General features: G+C 27.1%; 2 protein-coding genes across 10 annotated transcripts; one reads left to right on the top strand and one right to left on the bottom strand.

Moving 5' to 3' along the window:
• Positions 1-175: 175 nt before the first annotated feature.
• Positions 176-19,493, bottom strand: LOC138182785 (protein phosphatase 1L). Of its 6 annotated transcripts, XR_011173911.1 has the most exons (12): positions 19,347-19,493; positions 19,056-19,203; positions 4,742-4,850; positions 3,842-3,923; positions 3,282-3,527; positions 2,889-3,086; positions 1,883-2,176; positions 1,651-1,807; positions 1,446-1,576; positions 1,039-1,346; positions 803-956; positions 176-497 (listed from the first exon to the last, which is right to left on the bottom strand). XR_011173911.1 is itself a non-coding variant. In XM_069118995.1 (11 exons), exons 4-11 carry the CDS (start codon positions 3,875-3,877, stop codon positions 881-883), a joined length of 1,446 nt encoding a protein of 481 aa, XP_068975096.1. In that variant the 5' UTR covers positions 3,878-3,923; positions 4,742-4,850; positions 19,052-19,203; positions 19,347-19,493; the 3' UTR covers positions 176-880. The 6 variants fall into 6 exon arrangements, 5 of the variants coding, with proteins under 5 accessions (XP_068975096.1, XP_068975095.1, XP_068975097.1 ...); XM_069118995.1 differs by having other exon boundaries at positions 176-956; positions 19,052-19,203; XM_069118994.1 differs by having other exon boundaries at positions 176-956.
• Positions 4,765-17,888, top strand: Ziz (dedicator of cytokinesis protein Ziz). 4 transcript variants are annotated; one of them, XM_069118985.1, is made up of 29 exons: positions 4,765-5,057; positions 5,729-5,845; positions 6,132-6,310; positions 6,419-6,488; positions 6,853-7,293; positions 7,384-7,878; positions 7,970-8,136; positions 8,222-8,383; positions 8,446-8,525; positions 8,606-8,859; positions 8,924-9,165; positions 9,324-9,423; positions 9,543-9,914; positions 9,978-10,175; positions 10,244-10,390; positions 10,570-10,756; positions 10,831-10,860; positions 11,501-11,679; positions 11,831-12,039; positions 12,122-12,529; positions 12,607-12,907; positions 12,998-13,157; positions 13,271-13,431; positions 13,526-13,855; positions 13,914-14,064; positions 14,337-14,599; positions 14,678-15,035; positions 15,108-15,399; positions 15,564-17,888. In XM_069118985.1, the coding sequence occupies exons 1-29, from the start codon at positions 4,959-4,961 to the stop codon at positions 15,796-15,798; spliced, it is 6,387 nt and encodes a 2,128-aa protein (XP_068975086.1). In that variant the 5' UTR covers positions 4,765-4,958; the 3' UTR covers positions 15,799-17,888. The 4 variants fall into 4 exon arrangements, with proteins under 4 accessions (XP_068975086.1, XP_068975088.1, XP_068975087.1 ...); XM_069118986.1 differs by having other exon boundaries at positions 4,766-5,057; positions 13,914-14,055; XM_069118987.1 differs by lacking the exon at positions 10,831-10,860.
• Positions 19,494-19,750: the final 257 nt, after the last annotated feature.

Genomic DNA, 19,750 nt, shown 5'->3' with positions numbered 1-19,750 from the left:
ATTTATACGTGTATATTGTAATTGTAACAGAACTCATAATTTCATTAATATTTTGTTACAAATTGAAGATGATGACATATTATAATTTATCTCATATTTGATAATATGATGTTGTAACTGTTATTAAGTTCCCAATTAAAACTTTTTGCTAACAACATTAAAAATTAGAACTAAATTTTATGTATTTATATTATACTTTTATTACCTATTACTTTCAATGTACAGAATTTTTTACATTTAAACGATCGTTAGTCATTTAAGTGTAAAGTATTATATTAAATGTTAGTAGTTATTTTATGTAACATATCCAAATGTGATTTTTCAAATTACTCATTTACGAAATTCATTCATTCAAATTTATACAAAAATAAATATATGTTCACGTTTGTACATCAAAAATTTCATTCTAGTATAATTTTATAGTATTGTATGTATATATATAGACCATTATTACAATAAATAACAACATGCATAAGTATATATGAATTCTGTACTTGCTGTGAAATAGAAAAATAGATATTTCAGAGGATAAATTTAATAACATATGATACAAACATATTTAATTTTAAAAACATACGAGGTAAAAGAAAATATTGCACTTGTTTAAATTTTATAGATAAAAGAGGGATATTTCATAAGTATTGTAACACAATAAATATACAATACATAAAAATGTATATGATATTATAACAAAACTAAAATTGACTATATAAAAAAGGAAACATTTTAATAAAGACTGAAACATCATATTTCTGTATTACACAAATGAGAGTACATACTTTTTTCCCAAATTTACACTTACTATTCGTTAATGAGTAATTAATAAATCTAGAATATCTTTGGAAAAAACATTCGTTGTATAATTAAAAGATTATTGATTCTATTTCATCTCTGATATGCTGTATTTACGATCCTTCAAATTAATTACAACTACAGTTATATTGTCTGCAGAACCCCTATATGTTAAAAAGACAAATACATAATAAAAAACTGATTTAAATCAATATTTGCAAAGATCGTAAGATCGAATTGTATTACCTGTAATAACTTTGTAATGTGATACTTTTTGCACCAAAATGTGGTTCGTTTATACGTTCCTTAATAAACGCGACAGCCTCTTCATTTGTAAAAGTATCCCATAAACCGTCTGATGCCAGGACGATAAACATCGGATTATGGTCACTTAGATCAAAAGTTAAAATATCAGGATCAGCAATCACTAATTTTTTATCTTTTAATGGATAATCTCCCAAAGCTCGAGAAGTTGCTAATATACCAGCAACTCTCCATACACCATTAAATGTTACTAAACCACCAGCTTTGTTAATTCTTCTCCTTTCTCTTTCCTAGAAATTATTTTCACAAATGAAAAAATATATTTACTATTAAATAAGATAAATTTATTACATAAGACCTAAGCAATTTATATAAATAAAACTATATACTTGTTGCGGCTTATGGTCAAAGGATAAAGGTATGGCATTTCCTTTTCCATCACACATTACACCTCTTGAATCTCCAACATTTGCTACAATTAATTTATTGTCTTCTAAGAGAGCAATTAAAGCAGTTGTACCTGTATTATACATTTATAAAAGTTATTTTTAAATCTGAATAAATAAAGTATATAAATTGTAAAAAGATAATTACCAGCTATATCCATATTTTTCTTAGCAGCCTCAACTAATAATCTATCTACGGCCAATACTTCATCAGTTAGTAATCTACCATAGTTTATTTTATCTCCATCCAAGTAATTTGTAATATCCACTTTTGGTGGTTTTTCCACTGTTCTACATGGTCTTACCTTACAGTTAAAACAAAAAATACTGTTTTATACATTTACCATTTTAAAAGATATCAGATTTAATATCAATCATACCTCTCTTGTTATTTGTCTTGACAAGCTATCCAATTTATCAAGCAATTCTGGATCAGTTACACCAACATTTTTTTTCATACAATCATCTGTTAAAGATGTGCTTACAGTTTTACGAAAAGATTTTTTGCGTTCAAGGTGATCTGCATTACTTTTTTCCTCTTTCTTCTCTGTTTCTTCATTTTCCTTTATGTTTTCTGATATGTGTGTTACTTTACCAGCTATCATATCTTTTAATTCAATCACTTTTTTATTAATGTTTGGAATAAGTTTATCACGTGCATAATTTGCTGCAAACTATTAAGAAATAAAAACATATGTCAGGGTTTTACGTTTATAAATAATAAATATGTTTAAAATATTGGCATATCATTGGTATACTATCATTGAAATATTTCATACTATTTAAAGTAAAACTAACAATAGCAATATAATGTATTAAATATATCTTAATAATCTGTTTTACTATAAGTAAACAAATTTTTCATTTATTTATTATTTACATATTGTTAAGTCATTTGCTAAAGATATTGGTGTATGAAGGACATTTAATTTTTTGTCTTATTACATGCACTGCTGTAGTAATTTTTAAATTTTTCTATATAAGCTAAGCTATTATATAACACAAACAAAATGATATTTTATATTATTCTATAATCTATAATGGTATTCTAAATAATTGATATATATTAACTCATAAAATACATAAGTATATGAATATATTATGATATTAATGAAATCTATTTCCATATTTCCATATTATCTCTGTATAACTTTATCATTATTTACCTTATTCCTGTGTTTCTAATCTGCAATTTTGGAAGATAATAGTCATATAACATCATAAATTTAGAAATTTGAAAATGATAATGTTATATGATAAGTAATTATGTAAAGTCAAGTAAAAATGATAAGTAATCATTAAAAAATATCCTATTTGAACAATTGATTGGATAATTGATTAAGTTCCTATTAAATAGACTCATGTGTCTGATCTTTTTGAACTTACTTCTCCACCATGTCCATCAAATATTGCAAATAAAGATACACCTGTATTGTTCATATCTTCATTTACAACAAAACGATCTTCCATACGAGCTCTATGACCTTGAACAGCATATGCAGCAATGTATCCTTGTTTTAATTCCCAACTAAGCTTCATCCCATTATTTACAGAATCATTAACTAAAAATGGTAGTTTTGATACCTAAAAATAATAAGACACGATGCAAATGTTTATTTCTCTTTTGTAATGCTTTGAGCAATAAATAATTAAATGACAAACAAATAATTAAGTAATTTTTTCAACTAATATATATCATATTTAATTACGTAAGTATAATGCAAATTAGCCCTATTTGTATAATATATTATTATATAGCTTATTCTCTAGTTTATTTACTTTTGATGTAGTACGACCAAGTGTATATTGGATTTTTCCTAGTAGTGATCGGCTCCATATATCAACAGCTTGTATATAAAATAGAATTATTGCCAAAACTGCACCACAAATTAATACTTCTGGCTTCAATGCATAGACTCTCATGATTCTCCAAAAATAACCCAAAGGAGAATTTATGCCAGCATTTAATCCTGTGGGAATACCCACTGCAAACTTTGATATTAGCTTCATGTATGATACATATGTCTATTGCACAATAACAAAAATACAAAATTATTGATAATAGCTGTTATTATAAAGAAATCATAAATTTCAAATAGTCAAGTATATCATAATCTATGAATATTTCTTTCTATCATAGATTAATAAAAGAATAAACTTATATTACTTTCTACTTAAAGTATATTACAAAAATTCAAAAGCAATCAAACAAGACTATTTTTGAATACTAAACAGAATACAGAAATCGTAGATCGAACATATAATACATATTAGATTTTCAAAGAACATTTTTCTAAAAAGAAGAAAACATTATATCTTTTAAATTATTTTTATGTCACCTGATATAAAATCTTGTCTTCTAGTTCGTCATCCATAATCTAATACATTAACACCTTAAATTAAGCCAGTTTTCTTGTAAACCTAAATATCAATAAATATTCAATAATTATTTACAATTAACACACACTTGACGGAGCACCAAATATGCATCAAAATTCGTATAATCGTTCGTTCGATAAAAGATTATAACTTCGAGGAAAATAAAAATTTGTATACTATTTGGTATTTACAGCAGACGATACCAAATTACAAACGTTACTGTAGATAGACGTTTGACCTCACGCCGTAATTTTAAGCATGCGGCATTGCTGGCATTTCACGTTATTCACATAATTAACAAGATTACTTTATATCTATAGAGTCAGATATAATTTAAGTATTTTGAATGACATAACCAGTAGAAATATCTTATGAGGTATAACATAGTAAAGAAGATAAGAAAAAATAATTTGTTAAAGTATAAGATTAAATACAAAAATTTAATACATTACAATTTTAAATGAAATAATTAATAATCACAATACCATATAGTATACAGTACGATTTCTTTAATCGTGACTTTCATTTATGTACATGCAGGTAAATGTTTCATTGAGGTAAATGTTCCAAGATTACTTTATAAACAAGGATATAGAAGAAAACAAAATTCTTTTTATTGTTAGAATTGTAACATATGAAACATATTTTCATATTTATATTAAGAGCCCATAAACAAAATTGTTCTAAAATTAACAAGTCAAATTTATTGCATATATAAAATATGTAAAAATTTTAAAAATTGTTTGACTCTACTTAACTTTATTCAGGGAGTTAAGACCGTATTACATATGCATAAGTGCAACGTTATGTAGGCTAGAGCGTGATTAAATAGTACATATTTTGTATGTAAGCATATATACCGGATATAGTTGCAGCGATGTATGTATTACGTTGCTGTACGCTGTAAACTGCATAGGGAGAACTGTCATGCGTTGCTACGACGTGAGTTTAGAAGCCGCGTAAATATGGCTGCGACAATAACGAATGTTTAGTATTGCACAGTGTAATGAGTTCGCGTGATGATCGTGATTGTCCTCGTTGGCGTAAGGTGATGAGATCAATGTGTCATCAACAAAGATGAGCGAAAGGAAGTTTACCCGTGGCCTGGGTAAACCGGGCATGGCCGCTCAATTACGAGAGACCGTCTCTCAGGTAGTACGAGAGAGTACCGTACAGGTAGGTTTTTCGGCACGATACATTTTGCCGCATGATTTTCTGCATATATTTTTACATTATCTTCTGAATAACAAATATGCAACAATTGATACCAGTGAAAATATGTTCTCTCTGCAGTCATTTATCAGGACCTTCATAATATCGTTAATTCATTATTCATGATAATTGCTGTCAACTGGACAGGGCTAACTATAAATATTTCAAGCTAAAGAAGAGATAAAATAACGTTGGATCAACAATTTAGTTATATTTTTGAAACGTTATTTTTTATTTTATTGTAGTAGGGTTGAGACATGAAATTCTGGTTTTTTAAGGATAATGTTATTCACACTGAAACATGTCCATTTATGGTATCTTGTAATACCTTGATTCATTATTCATTAATTATTACCTTGAATTAAAAATAAATTACACTATTCTTAAAAGAAATTATTTGACCTGTTGTATTATCATAATAAGTATTAATAAAGTAATATTTAATTTTTAGTTTATGTTACAAGTTTTAATGTATGTAGATTATAGCCTTCTATATAGTTTACTGTTGCTGTTTATCTTTATTTCAAATTTTTTAAATAATTCTTATTACAATATCAAAGTAATTTAAATCAACATATGTATACATATCTTTCTTAATTTGTATTATTTATTTTAAGAAAATGTTTTAATTTCAGAATAAGCCACATCTAGTAGAACCCATAGATTTTGAAAATTTTGTATTAAAGAATAAAACTTTATTACAAAACGACCCTCAGAGAGAACTCCTGCTATACCCTAGGGATGATATTTCAGTGAGTTTTAACTTACTATTTCTTATCTATTCTGAAACACTTACATCCGTTGCAGGGGCAGATAAGTTATCAGATAGGACCATGCACAGGATGTTTAATATCATACAATTTTTGGAATATACTTTTTAAATTTATTGTTTAAAAAATGTAGTGTTGAACTTAGTGTCTATTGTCTATAATATATAATAATGTATATTTTTAATCTTATTACTAAAAAGTTTACTGAAATAAATTATTTAATTTTAAGTATTTTTTTAATTGTTTTAATATCCTCTTTCTAATGTAGCAAGTGGTATTACCTAGAAGATATCGTACTCTTGTACCAACTATACCACAAACTTCAGATAATGAGGAAGGGGAAGAGAATCTTCTTACAAAAGAATGTTTACGAAGTTACACATCTAATTGGAATCTCATACATTATAAATATTCAGCATATAGTGGAACTTATCTTGAGTTACCTAAGTATAAATATAAAACTTGACTATAAATAATATTTTATTATTGCAAAATTTTATTTCATAAAATATAAAATATATTGTTGTAGCTTATATGTATTTTCTTATTTTTTAGAATAGCAAAAATAGATGATCTAAAAGATGAAGTGTATGAAATTGATACAGAAGTAGACCAAGTTGATGAGGTAAAATATTTTGCTTCTAATATGAACTTTTTGAAGGTTGGATTATGACTGATATTTCTTATTAAAATATCATTTACTTGCATTATATTTGGCTAAATAAGATTTGTATATTAAATGTATTATCTTTTACATTATATTTTATACACAAATAGCAAAAAATATTTGGAAAAGATATTTTAATATTATCTTTTTCATGTAATTTTTCTGTAAAAAAATAATATTAAATATCGCTTTTACAACATTTATTAAATTCATCTATTATTATTTCTGATTATCATTATAGACCTATGAGAAATTAAGGTAGTAAATTTATAATTTATAAGGGAGAAATAAGAAATTAAAACAACTTGTTCAATTTTATTAGGAATTAACAAAGAGTAATGGAATAACAAAGGAAGGCTATTTAATGAAAGGACCAGAAATTGGTAGTAGTGACCGCATGTTTGCAAATATTGGTTCAAAATCGTTTAAGAGAAGGTTTTGTCATCTTCGTCAAGAAGTTGATGGCACATACATTCTTGAACTCTTTAAAGATGAAAAAAAGGGTGAAGCTAAACTGACGATAGTAATGGATTTTTGCACTGAAGTTATTAGAAATCCAAAACGTGGAAGGTATTGTTTTGAATTAAGAATGAGTGGGACTCATAAATCGTACACGTTAGCAGCAGACAATGAAACAGATATGCAGGATTGGTTATTAAAGTTAAGCTCAGTATTACAGCATTATAAACAACAAGAAGAAAAACGTGCTGCTTCGTTAGAGAGAGCATGCAATACACCTCCTCCTTCTCCTCAACCTATGCAGGTATTAAAAGTAGAAATAAGCATTGTTTCCAATGTTTTAAGTGTACTTCTTTACATATAATTCCACTTGAGTTTATTGTATTATTTGTAGGTTTATGGAACGCTCAAAGGCTTAGAACAAAGTATGAATCCACAACTGATAAAGTATTCTAGGGAAACAGATACTAGTATTGCATTAGCGAGACGAGAATGTCGTAAACAATTGTTTAGTATTTATCCTCATATTCCACATATTAAACAACAACCAGGCAATTGTAATGAACAGAATATTGATCCATACAAAGAACAATTTGGGCAGAGAATTTTTGTAAAATGTGAAAGTCTTAAATTTAGATTACAAGCACCAATAGATGAGAAAGAATCATTATGTCAGGTGGAACCATATCAGACTACACTAAGTCTTTATGATGCAAGAAATGGCAGGAAGCTAACTGAAAATTTTCATTTTGATATTAATCATGAAGTTGTTCAAGGAATAGTAAAAGAATTAAGTCCTGTAGGTATTATGACAGAATCTACAGAAAATATTAAACTACCAGATGATCTGAAAAATATACCACTAGATTGGATTAAATATCCAAAACAGGTTTGTTCTTTCTTTTTCTAAAGTAACAAATTTTTAACAGTAATGTTAATATCATTGTGTAGTTTACTAATAGCATTGTATATTTTTGTAGGCCATATTTAGTATTAGTAATCCGCACCCTGATATATTTTTGGTTGTAAGAATAGATAAAATATTACAAGGGAATATATGCCAAACTTCTGAACCATATTTAAGGGCTACAAAAGATCCACGATTAGGTTTAAAAGTACATAAACAAGTTAGAGCATGTTGCCAAAGGTAAGTTTATATGTAGTTACATTTTTAACCTGTATATTTTTCTGTACATTGTAAAATTTTGTCCAAAAAATTATAAATTTTTTAGATTGGGAAATTATAGAATGCCGTTTGCTTGGGCTGCCAGACCATTATTTAGATTATATAGTAATGAATTAGATACATCATCAGACTTTCCTGCAATATATAGGCAAGAAGGAAATAAAATAAAAGATGAAGAATTACTCAAACTCCTTTCAGAGTATAGAAAGTATGCACATATAATATATAGTAAGATATATATGATATATATTTTGATATTTTTTATTATAGGCCTGAAAAACTTAGTAAATTGACTGTGATACCTGGTTGGTTGAAAATAAAGATTGAGTCAATTACAGATTTACCTGACAGTATGTATCTGGAGAATAACATTTTTTTTACTATGTATAAACTTGAATAATAAAATCTAATTTTCATTTTTTCTTTACAGATACATTATCTACATCTTTAGCAGCTTTAAAGCCATTTCCATTACCGCCAATATCTGAACCAACTCTTGAGATTGCAGAGTTTGAAAGTACTTCAGAGAAAGATGTTCATCCATACACAACTTATATTAACCATCTTTATGTATATCCGCAAACTCTTTGCTTTGATACTCAAAAAATATTCACCAGAGCTAGAAACATTGCGTGCGTTATTGAATTACGAGACAATGATTGTGAAAATGCCACACCTTTAAGGGTATGTAGAATATGTCATAGATTATTAAATTATTGCTAATACTTTTCGGATTTTTTCATAATAGTGTATATATGGGAGACCTGGTGCTCCACTTTTATGTTTACGAGCATCTTGCGCAGTTTTACATCATAATGCAGTTCCTTCTTGGTATGAAGAAATTAAAATAAGGTTACCATCGAAACTTCATGCCAAGCATCATTTACTCTTTTCTTTTTACCATATAAGTTGTGATATGAACAAGAAAAAAGAAAATGGTGTTGAAAATTGTGTTGGTTATGCTTGGTCTCCATTGTTGCATAAAGGAAGGTATGATAATGTTAGGAATTACGATTTATATATCACTAATAAAACACTGATATGTAATTATAATTGTATACTATATAAATATGAGATATTATATTTACAAAGTAAACTTTCTAATCAAATTTTGTATTATTTGTATTAATTTTGTATATCTTACATAGATTAAATGTGGATATGGATATGAATGTACAAGCACTACCTGTTGCAACACATTTACCACCAGGATATCTTTCAATACAACCTCTAGGACTAGGAAAAGGGGTAGAAATAAAATGAAGTTATATATTTATATTTTATTAATTCAAAAAAATAATAAAATATGATAATCATTTATAGCTATCGCGTTTAATATCTTAAAGATAAATTTTTCGTTGTTCTAGAATGCTGGACCGGAAATTATATGGGTTGATTCTCAACGACCGGTATTTACAGTAGCATTTCAATTGATTTCAACTGTATTCACACGTGATGTACATTTACATAATTTATTTGCTCATATGGAACGCATCCTAGATACAAAACTAGGAGCGGTACCAGCGGATTCGGAAACATGCAAAATATTAAAAGCTGCTCATGCAGTGCAATTAGTTACAGTTATTACATTTCTTCCTACTATATTGAATCAGTTATTTACATTGTTAACATGTACTACAAATGAAGAAGTTGGATGGTACATTATAAGAGTTTTAATACATTTCATAAATATGGTGCATGAAGCTGGTAGGAAAGAAACACTTCAGGCTTATATTAAGGTAAATATTACTAATAGAATTGATTAACTTTACTAGTAAATTTTATATTATTATCTTTTACAGTTTGTTTTTGTACCACCTTCTCAAGGAAATGGTATTATAACAGTTCATGAACAATTAGGAAAACATCTTCCTACATTATTGCAGCCAAGTAATACTGACTTTCTAGTAGTAAATAAATTTATGCATCATTCCAGTTTCTTTTTTGAGATAATGATTAAGAGTATGGCACAGCATTTGCTTTCGACAGGAAGGATAAAAGTATGTTTTGTAATATTATGAAAAATATAATTTATTAGAAAGTATAAATCAATTAACATCTTTTACAGATGCATAGAAATGAAAGATTTTCAAAAGAATATCATGAAAAAATCCGAAGTTTAGTGGAAGTTATTATGCCTTATCTTATGAACAAATATAAAGAGATGCCAGTTGAAACACATGAATTAAACAAAAGTCTTGCACAATTTTTAAAAGTAAGTAAATGCTATATATTATTTACAGGTTAAATATTTTTTTTAGAGTAAAGATAATACAGCAAATGATAAGCATAAGTTTCATAAAGTCTTATACTGTAATTGTTAATGATAGTATTTTATTATATATAAAAATAGTCTTTTTAAAATAATCATTAATTCTTCATATCTTAAAATAGCGATGCCTTACATTTATGGATCGTGGGTTCGTTTTCCGTTTAATAAATTCATACATGGACAATTTCTCTCCTGGAGATCAACGTACACTACATGATTTTAAATTTACATTCTTGCAAATAATTTGTTCACATGAGCATTATGTGTCTTTCAATTTACCAATGATGCAATCACGAATCATTTCCAAAGGTAAAATTAACTACTACTATATTATACTTGATGCCTAATGTTTCGTAAATATAATCATTTTATGCTTTATTTAGAAGATACAGAGAGTGATCCAGAATGTGATGGTATGTTAAGTCATACACTCCCGTCTTTATTGTGATTTGTTACCGTAGCCATAGTGAGTGGGAGTTGCATACAATTTTCTTATTATTAATCACTATCAATCAGTAGATGTTTAGAAAATACTTTCATGGCATTCTTATTTGTTGCTATGCAAGCCTGTTTCATTATATTTAAATGCACTGAAAATTGTCAAATGGAATTTATAAAATACTGAACTTTTGCAATATAGAATATATAGATTTACACACTCACATAAATTTTATGTTATATTTTATACTTTTATGCAAAACTTCTTATTTTTATTTTAATACATATTCGCTATTTAAAAATATTTAATGTAAAAAAACTGCATGAATTTGCAAACGTTTTACAAAATCATGGTTATAATTAGTAATATTCACATAATTAATCAATAGGTAATTTCAGACAAAAGATATCTTTTTCATTTAAATATTAAATACCTATAAAATAATCAATATTCTCGATAGCAAACTAATGAAAAAATTTCATTTAAGCTACTGTAATTTCATTCAATTTTTCCTATATTTAGGTGACCCTTGTATGTACATGTTTTTCTATTTTCATATTATCTAAAATTATAGTAAATCAAATAAGTTTATCAATTTGAAATATTCATTACAGATTTAATAAATGAATATTGTTTGTCAGAAGATTTTTGCAAACATCATTTCTTAGTTGGACTGTTAATGCAAGAAGTTAGAACCTCCTTAAATGAAATTGTACAAATTCGTAAAGTGGCAATATCTACATTAAGAGATTTAATGGCAAAGCATGAACTTGATGATAGATATCAGAATAAGGTAAATTGCTTTTATTTATTTCTACCTCTGTATTTTTATTCTAATATGATATCTTACATATATTGTACTTTTGATATAATTAATGTTTTCAAAGTAAGTACAAATATTTAAGTAAATTTAATTCTAAAATAATGTAATTTTATTATTACAGGGTCAATTAAGTAGGATAGCATCCACTTACATACCATGGCTAGGTATTGTATTGGAAAATCTACATCGATTGCAATCCATACATGATAACAGTAAAACAGAAGTTAGGCAAAATGGCACAAATAGAATATCAACTAGTAGTTCATTTTTGGCAAATAAAGATACCGCGAGTACTACTGCGGCCACTGGGACTCCAAAATCAATACATAGGTAAACAAATTTTTTAGTACCATATTTGCTTAAGATAAATAAAAAAATAAGAGAAACAATCTACATAAAAAAATATATGTAGGCTTACATTACATTTGGAAACTCAATCTCCAATAAGGGCGTCTATGCATCTACGAGATTCTACATACTTCGCAGCCATAGCAGGTCAAGGATTAGTTAATGGATATTCTTGTACTAGTATAGAATCAGATACATCAACAATATCTGGTGCTTCTCAATCGAATATATCTCAAGAAACTACCATTATTCGTGAACCTATCGAAAATGGTACTGGCGAAAAAAAAAGACATTCTCGTTCTTTAAGTGTTACACAATCGTCACCTAGATGCGATAAATTGCAGTCGTCGGAAGTTAAGGATATTTTACTTTGTTTTCTATTTGTAATAAAATACTTAGGTGATCATCAAGTTATTGCTTGGTGGCAACAATGCAGCGATTGTGAAATTTTAAGTTTCTTTACAGTAATTGAGTAAGTTAATGTCGAGTTAAACATAAAAGTTACTTCTAGTGCAGAATAGGCGTTATTATGTTCATTCTTTATTTCAGAATGAGCCTTCATCATTTTAAATATATTGGGAAAAGGCAAATAGCTGCAAACATGGTAAATAGTTCTGGAAAGCCTCGAACAGTGAAAGCAATGACATTACCAGCTAGAATGGCACCTCCAGATTTTTCTAACGATGGACCCGCTACTAGTACTTTACAACCACATAATACTACTGCACGGGAAAATCTTGTTGAAAGCGATAGTGGGAAAGTGCATCAAGCTTTATTAGAAGCGAATATGGCGACAGAAGTTGGTCTAATTGCATTGGATTGTTTAGGATTATTTTGTATTCATTTTAAGGTATAAAAGAAATTTTCCACTTATACATGTGTCATAATTCAGAAATATTTATCTATGTTATATTAGATTTTTCTTCTTTTTTTTATATAGGATGTGCTTCTAACAGCAGATGGTGATAATCCCATAATGCAGAAAGTATTTAGTATATATTTATCGTTTTTGCAAGTTGGACAGTCTGAAACCTTACTACGGCACGTTTTTGCCAGTTTCAGAGCCTTTTTAAATAATTATTCTATAATTCTATTTCAAGGTATGAATTTTAACAGTTGAGTCTAATTCTATTGGGTGTAAATAAAAAACAGTTAAATATTTAATAAATTATACTGTCTTATTTTAATTAACTAGATATTATTATTCTTATAGGAAATGCCGTATTATGTGGACGTTTATGTTACGAATTATTACGTTGTTGTAATAGTAAGTTAAGTTCCATTCGGCAGGAATCTTGTGCTTTACTTTATCTTCTTATGAGAAGCAATTTTGAGTTCACCAGTAGGAAAGGACTAACTAGGGTTCACTTACAAGTAAGTATATGACGAAAATAATTCTCCCTTTTATACATTGGATTAAGTCTGATTATGCTTTAAAAATGTTAATACTTTATATTTGTGTAAATAGGTAATTATATCTGTTTCTCAAATGCTTGGAAATGTTATTGGATTAAATAATTCAAGGTTTCAAGAATCATTATCATTAATAAATAGCTATGCTTCTTCTGATAAAGTGATGAAGGGTACTGGTTTTCCAGTTGAAGTTAAAGATCTGAATAAAAGAATTAGGACTGTTTTGATGGCCACAGCTCAAATGAGAGAACATAACAATGATCCTGAAATGTTGGTAGACCTACAACATAGTTTGGCTAATTCTTATGCCAGTACACCTGAATTGAGACATACATGGTTAGAAACTATGGCTAGAAATCACGCAAGAGATGGAAATTTTTCAGAGGTATACATTAAAAATTTTGTTTAAATAACTTAATATTTTTATGCTATATCACTTTTAGGCTGCTTGTTGTCAATTACATATTGCCGCATTAATAGCAGAGTATTTAAAATTGAGGAAAGTTCATACATGGGGTGCAGAAGCCTTTGACAAAATTTCTGAAAATATCTCTAGAGATGAATGCAGTCTTAAACTTGATGCTGGTGAGATTTGTATGTTTTGCACATGTTTGTATTATATGTTACGTTTCTATTATTTTTTACATTCCTTTCTTCTTTTCATCTATTTCTTTATTGTTTTATTATTTCTTTATTGTTAGAGCTATTAATTTATATTGAAATTATAACATTTTGTTTTTAATGCACCTTTACTTTGAATTTCGATTTAAAAATTGTTACTGGAATTTTTTAATGTTGGTGAATTACTTAGAAATCAATTGTTTATTTTTAAATATAAAATTTTATAAACACTAGCATTATTTTAGGCGTGCAAGATATTCATTACAACGAATATATACTTCTTGAACAATTAGAACTTTGTGCTGAGATGTTAGAGAAAGCAGAACGATTTGAACTTCTTGGACATTTGTACAGATTAATAGTTCCTATGTACGAAGCGAAAAGAAATTATGAAGCTTTAGCAAATTGTTATTCTCATTTGGCACAAGCCTGTAATAAAATTGTTGAAGTTACAAAGTCCGGAAAAAGACTTCTTGGAAGATTTTATAGAGTTGCATTTTTTGGCACAGTAAATATTATTAATAGCCAATGTATAATGTTATTGCATTACATTTTGTATGTATAATTTGTAATAAATGTTTTTTAGGCATATTTTGAGGATGAAAATGGCCAAGAGTACATTTATAAAGAACCAAAAGTTACATCTTTATCTGAAATTTCAGAACGTCTCCATCATCTCTACTCTGAAAAATTTGGCTCAGAAAATGTTAAAATGATAATGGATTCTATACCTATCGATATAACCGAATTAGATTCAAAAATAGCATATATTCAAGTGACACACGTTACACCTTATTTCGAAAAATATGAGTTAGAAACACGACAAACAGAGTTTGAACAGAATCATAATATATCATGTTTTATGTTTGAAACTCCATTCACTAAAGAAGGAAAAGCCAGAGGTATTCCAGAAGAACAATGGAAACGTAGAACAATTCTTACAAGTAAGTTTACTTCATTATTATGTACCATATTATTTGTAGATATATACGTGATAGCATATTTTATGATTTCAGCACAATATTCTTTTCCATACATTAAAAAACGTATTTTAGTTATTGAAAAACGAATAATGGAACTGAGCCCAATCGAAGTCGCTTTAGATGAAATGCGACAACGTGTCCAAGAATTAGAAGATGTAGCTCTTATAGGACCAACAGACGTGAAAAAATTGCAATTAAGATTACAAGGAAGTATATGTGTTACAGTAAATGCTGGACCACTCGCATACGCTTCCGCATTTTTAGATCCTGCACTGTCTCCACAATATCCAGATGATAAAGTTGAAGAACTAAAAGATGTTTTCAGGTATGTTTTTTAAAAAATATATTTCGCGTATGTACACACACACACACGCACACGCGCACACACACACACACACACACACACACACACACACACTATCATTGCATTTTCAAAGTATATTACATCTCACACACAAAATTTATTAATTGGAATTATCTGATTTTCAGAGAATTTGTTAAAATATGTTACACAGCTCTGCAAATAAATAGTAAGTTGATTACATCTGATCAGCATGAATATCAAGAAGTGTTACGTGAGAATTATCAGAAACTTTGCCAAAATTTGTCATCATTACTTGGTGAACCTATTTGGCCTGATGAACAAGTTGGAAATTTTAAACGTAACAGCGCTGCTTTATTTAGTGCTATCAGTGGTGCTAGTAATCACACAAGTACAGCTTAAGATAAGAGGTCATTGAAATGAAATCATTTGCAATTAAATTAGCTTTATTTTTAATGCACATTTTGTTATAAGTGAATGATATAAATTGGGTCATATTAACCCCTAATTAATTCGCATATGCTCAAAAGTACTTCTGTTACAAGTGATTAATGAATGAATATTGCCATTACGACTGTAAGTAAGATTATTACTGCATATTTACTTAAATTTGTTATTTGTTATAATCAAATTTATTTCTTTTTATAAAATGCGTATATATGTGCTTTATATTATTTCTTTATCATTTATTCGAGTATAAATGGTGAATAATAAGATCTTTTCTGCTCTATTTGACAGAATGGGAAAAATGCTAAAATATTTAGTTTAGATCATTTCATAATAGATGCGTATCTATTATTCTCTTTGATCAATATAAAACTATAAATTATCTCAAGGCCTAATATTACAAAAGGTTCTTAATATCTAATCACTGCCATATTTTCATATATTTATTACGTGTTTTGTTTTTCTTAAATAATTACGTCAATTGAAATATTATATAGACATGAAGATAAGAAGTAAAAAGAATACTACTGACATTTTTTATTTCCATAAAAGATTCACTACATTTTTGCTAGTTACAAGATTTATAATCATCTATATTTAAAAAATATATGTTTTCTATATATTAGAAATATTACAGATACATTTAAATCTAATTAAATGTAGTATATTTTGGTGTCGAGCACCTAAAGGGGCATTTATACATGCGTATATATTCTGCAAGAATTCAATGATTTGTACATTAGAATATGTTAAAATGTGTAGGACTTAATTTGTATATATTTGTATAATTTATTCTACGTATATATATGTATTATGTAAACATGTAGCTAGCAATTATTCTATATTTATGCAAATGTTATTATTTAATCGAGAAGAGGAGAATATTTTGTGATGTCATAACATTTTAAGAAATTTAAACATTTGAATCTCCATATATCTTTTTTACGCTTTTATATAATAACGACTAATAAAAAATTAAGTTTTAATTACAAATTTTTCTTCAGTATCTTCTATACGAAGTTTTTATATCTCCTCATTTTGATTAATAATATAATAAAATTTTATGGACGATGTACTTAACAAAATTTTTCATAACAAGTGTTTCAACAAATTTTTGTTTTATATTATGTGCGAATTTCTTTGATATATCTCTCTTATAATAGGATTTTGATAGGGAATAACACTTTATCATATTTATACAGCATATCATTTTTTTCAAAATTAGCTATACATAAGAATACAGAAATTTGAAATTTTTTAATTTATTGCACATAAAATATCACCAAATTAAATAAACAGTAGAAAAAATTTGTTTTATATAAATCTTGTTTCTCCTAGTTGATCAAATTTTGCTAATTATCATATGTATAAAAAGAAGATATTAATTGCATTATAGAATTCAGGCTAAAAAATTTTGCAGAATTTATGTGCTATTATGGGTACTCAATTTGTATATAATTGTAATTAGTACATATAAAATGTTGTTTTGATAATTAAATATTATTATTTATCTTTATGAATATATATTATTTGATATTAGAATTTTATGTTCAAATTATATTATGTTATGTGATTGTCATACATTTGCAATTTTGGTAGTACAAAAAATCTGTTTATGTGACATTTGTGCAAGCAAAGAATAGAATTTATAATAAATGTATATTTAAATAACCACAAAAAATTATTCATTTTGAAGTCTGGTGAGATTGTGATTACGATTGTGCTGTAGAAAGTAAATTTCATTATTGTATAAACACAGAATATAATTATGCATTAATAATTTTAAGAGCTTATTCAATAACTTGAGCTTATTCAATAACTTGTATTGAATATTGAACATAAAATTAATTATGTCATTTTTTATTTTTATTGTTACAATTATTACAAACTATTTTACTTTCAAAATTGCAATTTTAAAAATGCGTATACAGCTCTTACACTACAAAAAAATGCTGAGTGAAGAACTATATAATATGTAAATGAAAACTATTAGATTTATATTTTAGTAGAGTTCATTTACATGGTGTATAAATTACGAAATAATATATACTTGACTGGAATGCTGTAAAACTTATGTGCCATTGCAAATTATTTCTTTTATTCAGACTGCACTAGTAGTCTAGCTATAGCATAAATTAGATCGCACAGTAATGCGTCTGAATATTTGGAAATATATGTTGATATTTGTCTTAACTATGTTTAATATAGCAAATAATACTATTAGAAATAGAAAGAGTTACGTTTACTAAGCTATGAATTGTTTATTAAAAGAATAACTACATTTAAGAAATAACTATATTTCATACGCATAATAACACATTGATTTTTCTTAGCACAAAGTTAAGTTGGACTAGTGTTATTAAATTTCATCAAATTTATTGCTTTTGCACTTGTAAATTCAAGGAAGCTAAAACTTTCTACAAATAAGTGAGGCAATAATTACGAATTATTTAAAATTATTAAGAATTTTATTCAAATATACGTATATAAAGATAAAAGTTAATTATGTGTTAGACACATAATCAAATGAAAATTATATCAGAAATATTCTTAAAGATGAGTTGAATATAAAATACAATTAATAATTATTGCTTCTCTTTGCATATTATATGTGTATATATATATATATATGATTTTGATTAACAAAAGTTTGCCATGTTGCAAATTTATTAAATGAAATTTTAAAAAATATGTTTCAAGATACAGTGCCTCTTTAGTTGCAAAAATGTTTATAAATAAAAGTCAGAATGCTGTCCAATGATATGTTAAAGTCTACTTTGATGATGACTTAAATGTAAGTTTGACCATGATATATAATATATTGCACAAAATATATGACTGTCGTAATTTACATTCGATATAAAATTTTATAATATGGAAATATTTTGAATTATGGATGCATGTGAGAGAGAGAAAAATATAATAAGTGTCTAAGTTCAATGATAAAATTGAATGATGCATGAAAATAAATGTTGCAACTATGTAAGTAATATTAGTGTAATCATAATTTTAACGAATAGAAACAGTGGAAATATAAAACTTGCTTTGAAAAAATTCAGATTTATTTATTAGATATGTAATGGATTTATGAAAATATATAAAGTATTTCTTAGACAGTGATTGCATTAAATCATACTGCGCAAATAAAATAATTTGTTTATTAAATTAAATAAATTGTAAGGCGATAATAAGTTTAAAGTTTACTTACTTACATGTTTTGGCTTATTTCGTATATAAATTGCTTCGACGAAATGATATAACTAAAGTCAGTTAAAACTAATTATGTCACCAAAGTTGAAATTAAAGCAGAGGATGAATAGCACGTTTCTTCTAGACAAGGACATTAGAAAAGTATATATTCTGAAAAGAAGAAAAAGATCCATTATAGATTTCTACTATTTCCAATATATAATTTAACTTTATCAATTTTAAGGATTTTCAAATATGTTTCTCGGTTAGATTCCCAAGATATTTATAATAACATTAACAATAATAATACATACTTTTGGTACTTTTTATCTTAGTGTGGGTTAGGTTTCGAATATCTTTATGTGCGAACATGGTGATATAGGTATGTTCATGCCACGATACTGATATGTATTATTATGTGTACTCTTATTGTATATACTATTGATTGTGATTGTAAAGCAACTTGATCACAGCCATATTGTAGCTTTAGTATGTAGCGTCACTATCGTTCGACTAGCGTACTTCACTCTCCTGTATTCTCCATCGCCCTTGCAGAACCTACATTTTGTCATTAATGGACACGATACGACGTACTGCGAGGGTAAAGGGGAGGATAGGAGAGTAAAGTACTTATATACAGATTTCTACCTAGAACTTCTATGTTAAAAGTACACACAGTTATGAAGTACACCAGTCGGACGATAGTGGCGCTATGCAC

Source organism: Bombus flavifrons, chromosome 8, assembly GCF_040668555.2.
Source record: "Bombus flavifrons isolate JBK064 chromosome 8, iyBomFlav1_principal, whole genome shotgun sequence".
Classification (NCBI taxonomy): domain Eukaryota; kingdom Metazoa; phylum Arthropoda; class Insecta; order Hymenoptera; family Apidae; genus Bombus; species Bombus flavifrons.
This window is presented reverse-complemented; position numbering and strand designations above follow the sequence as displayed.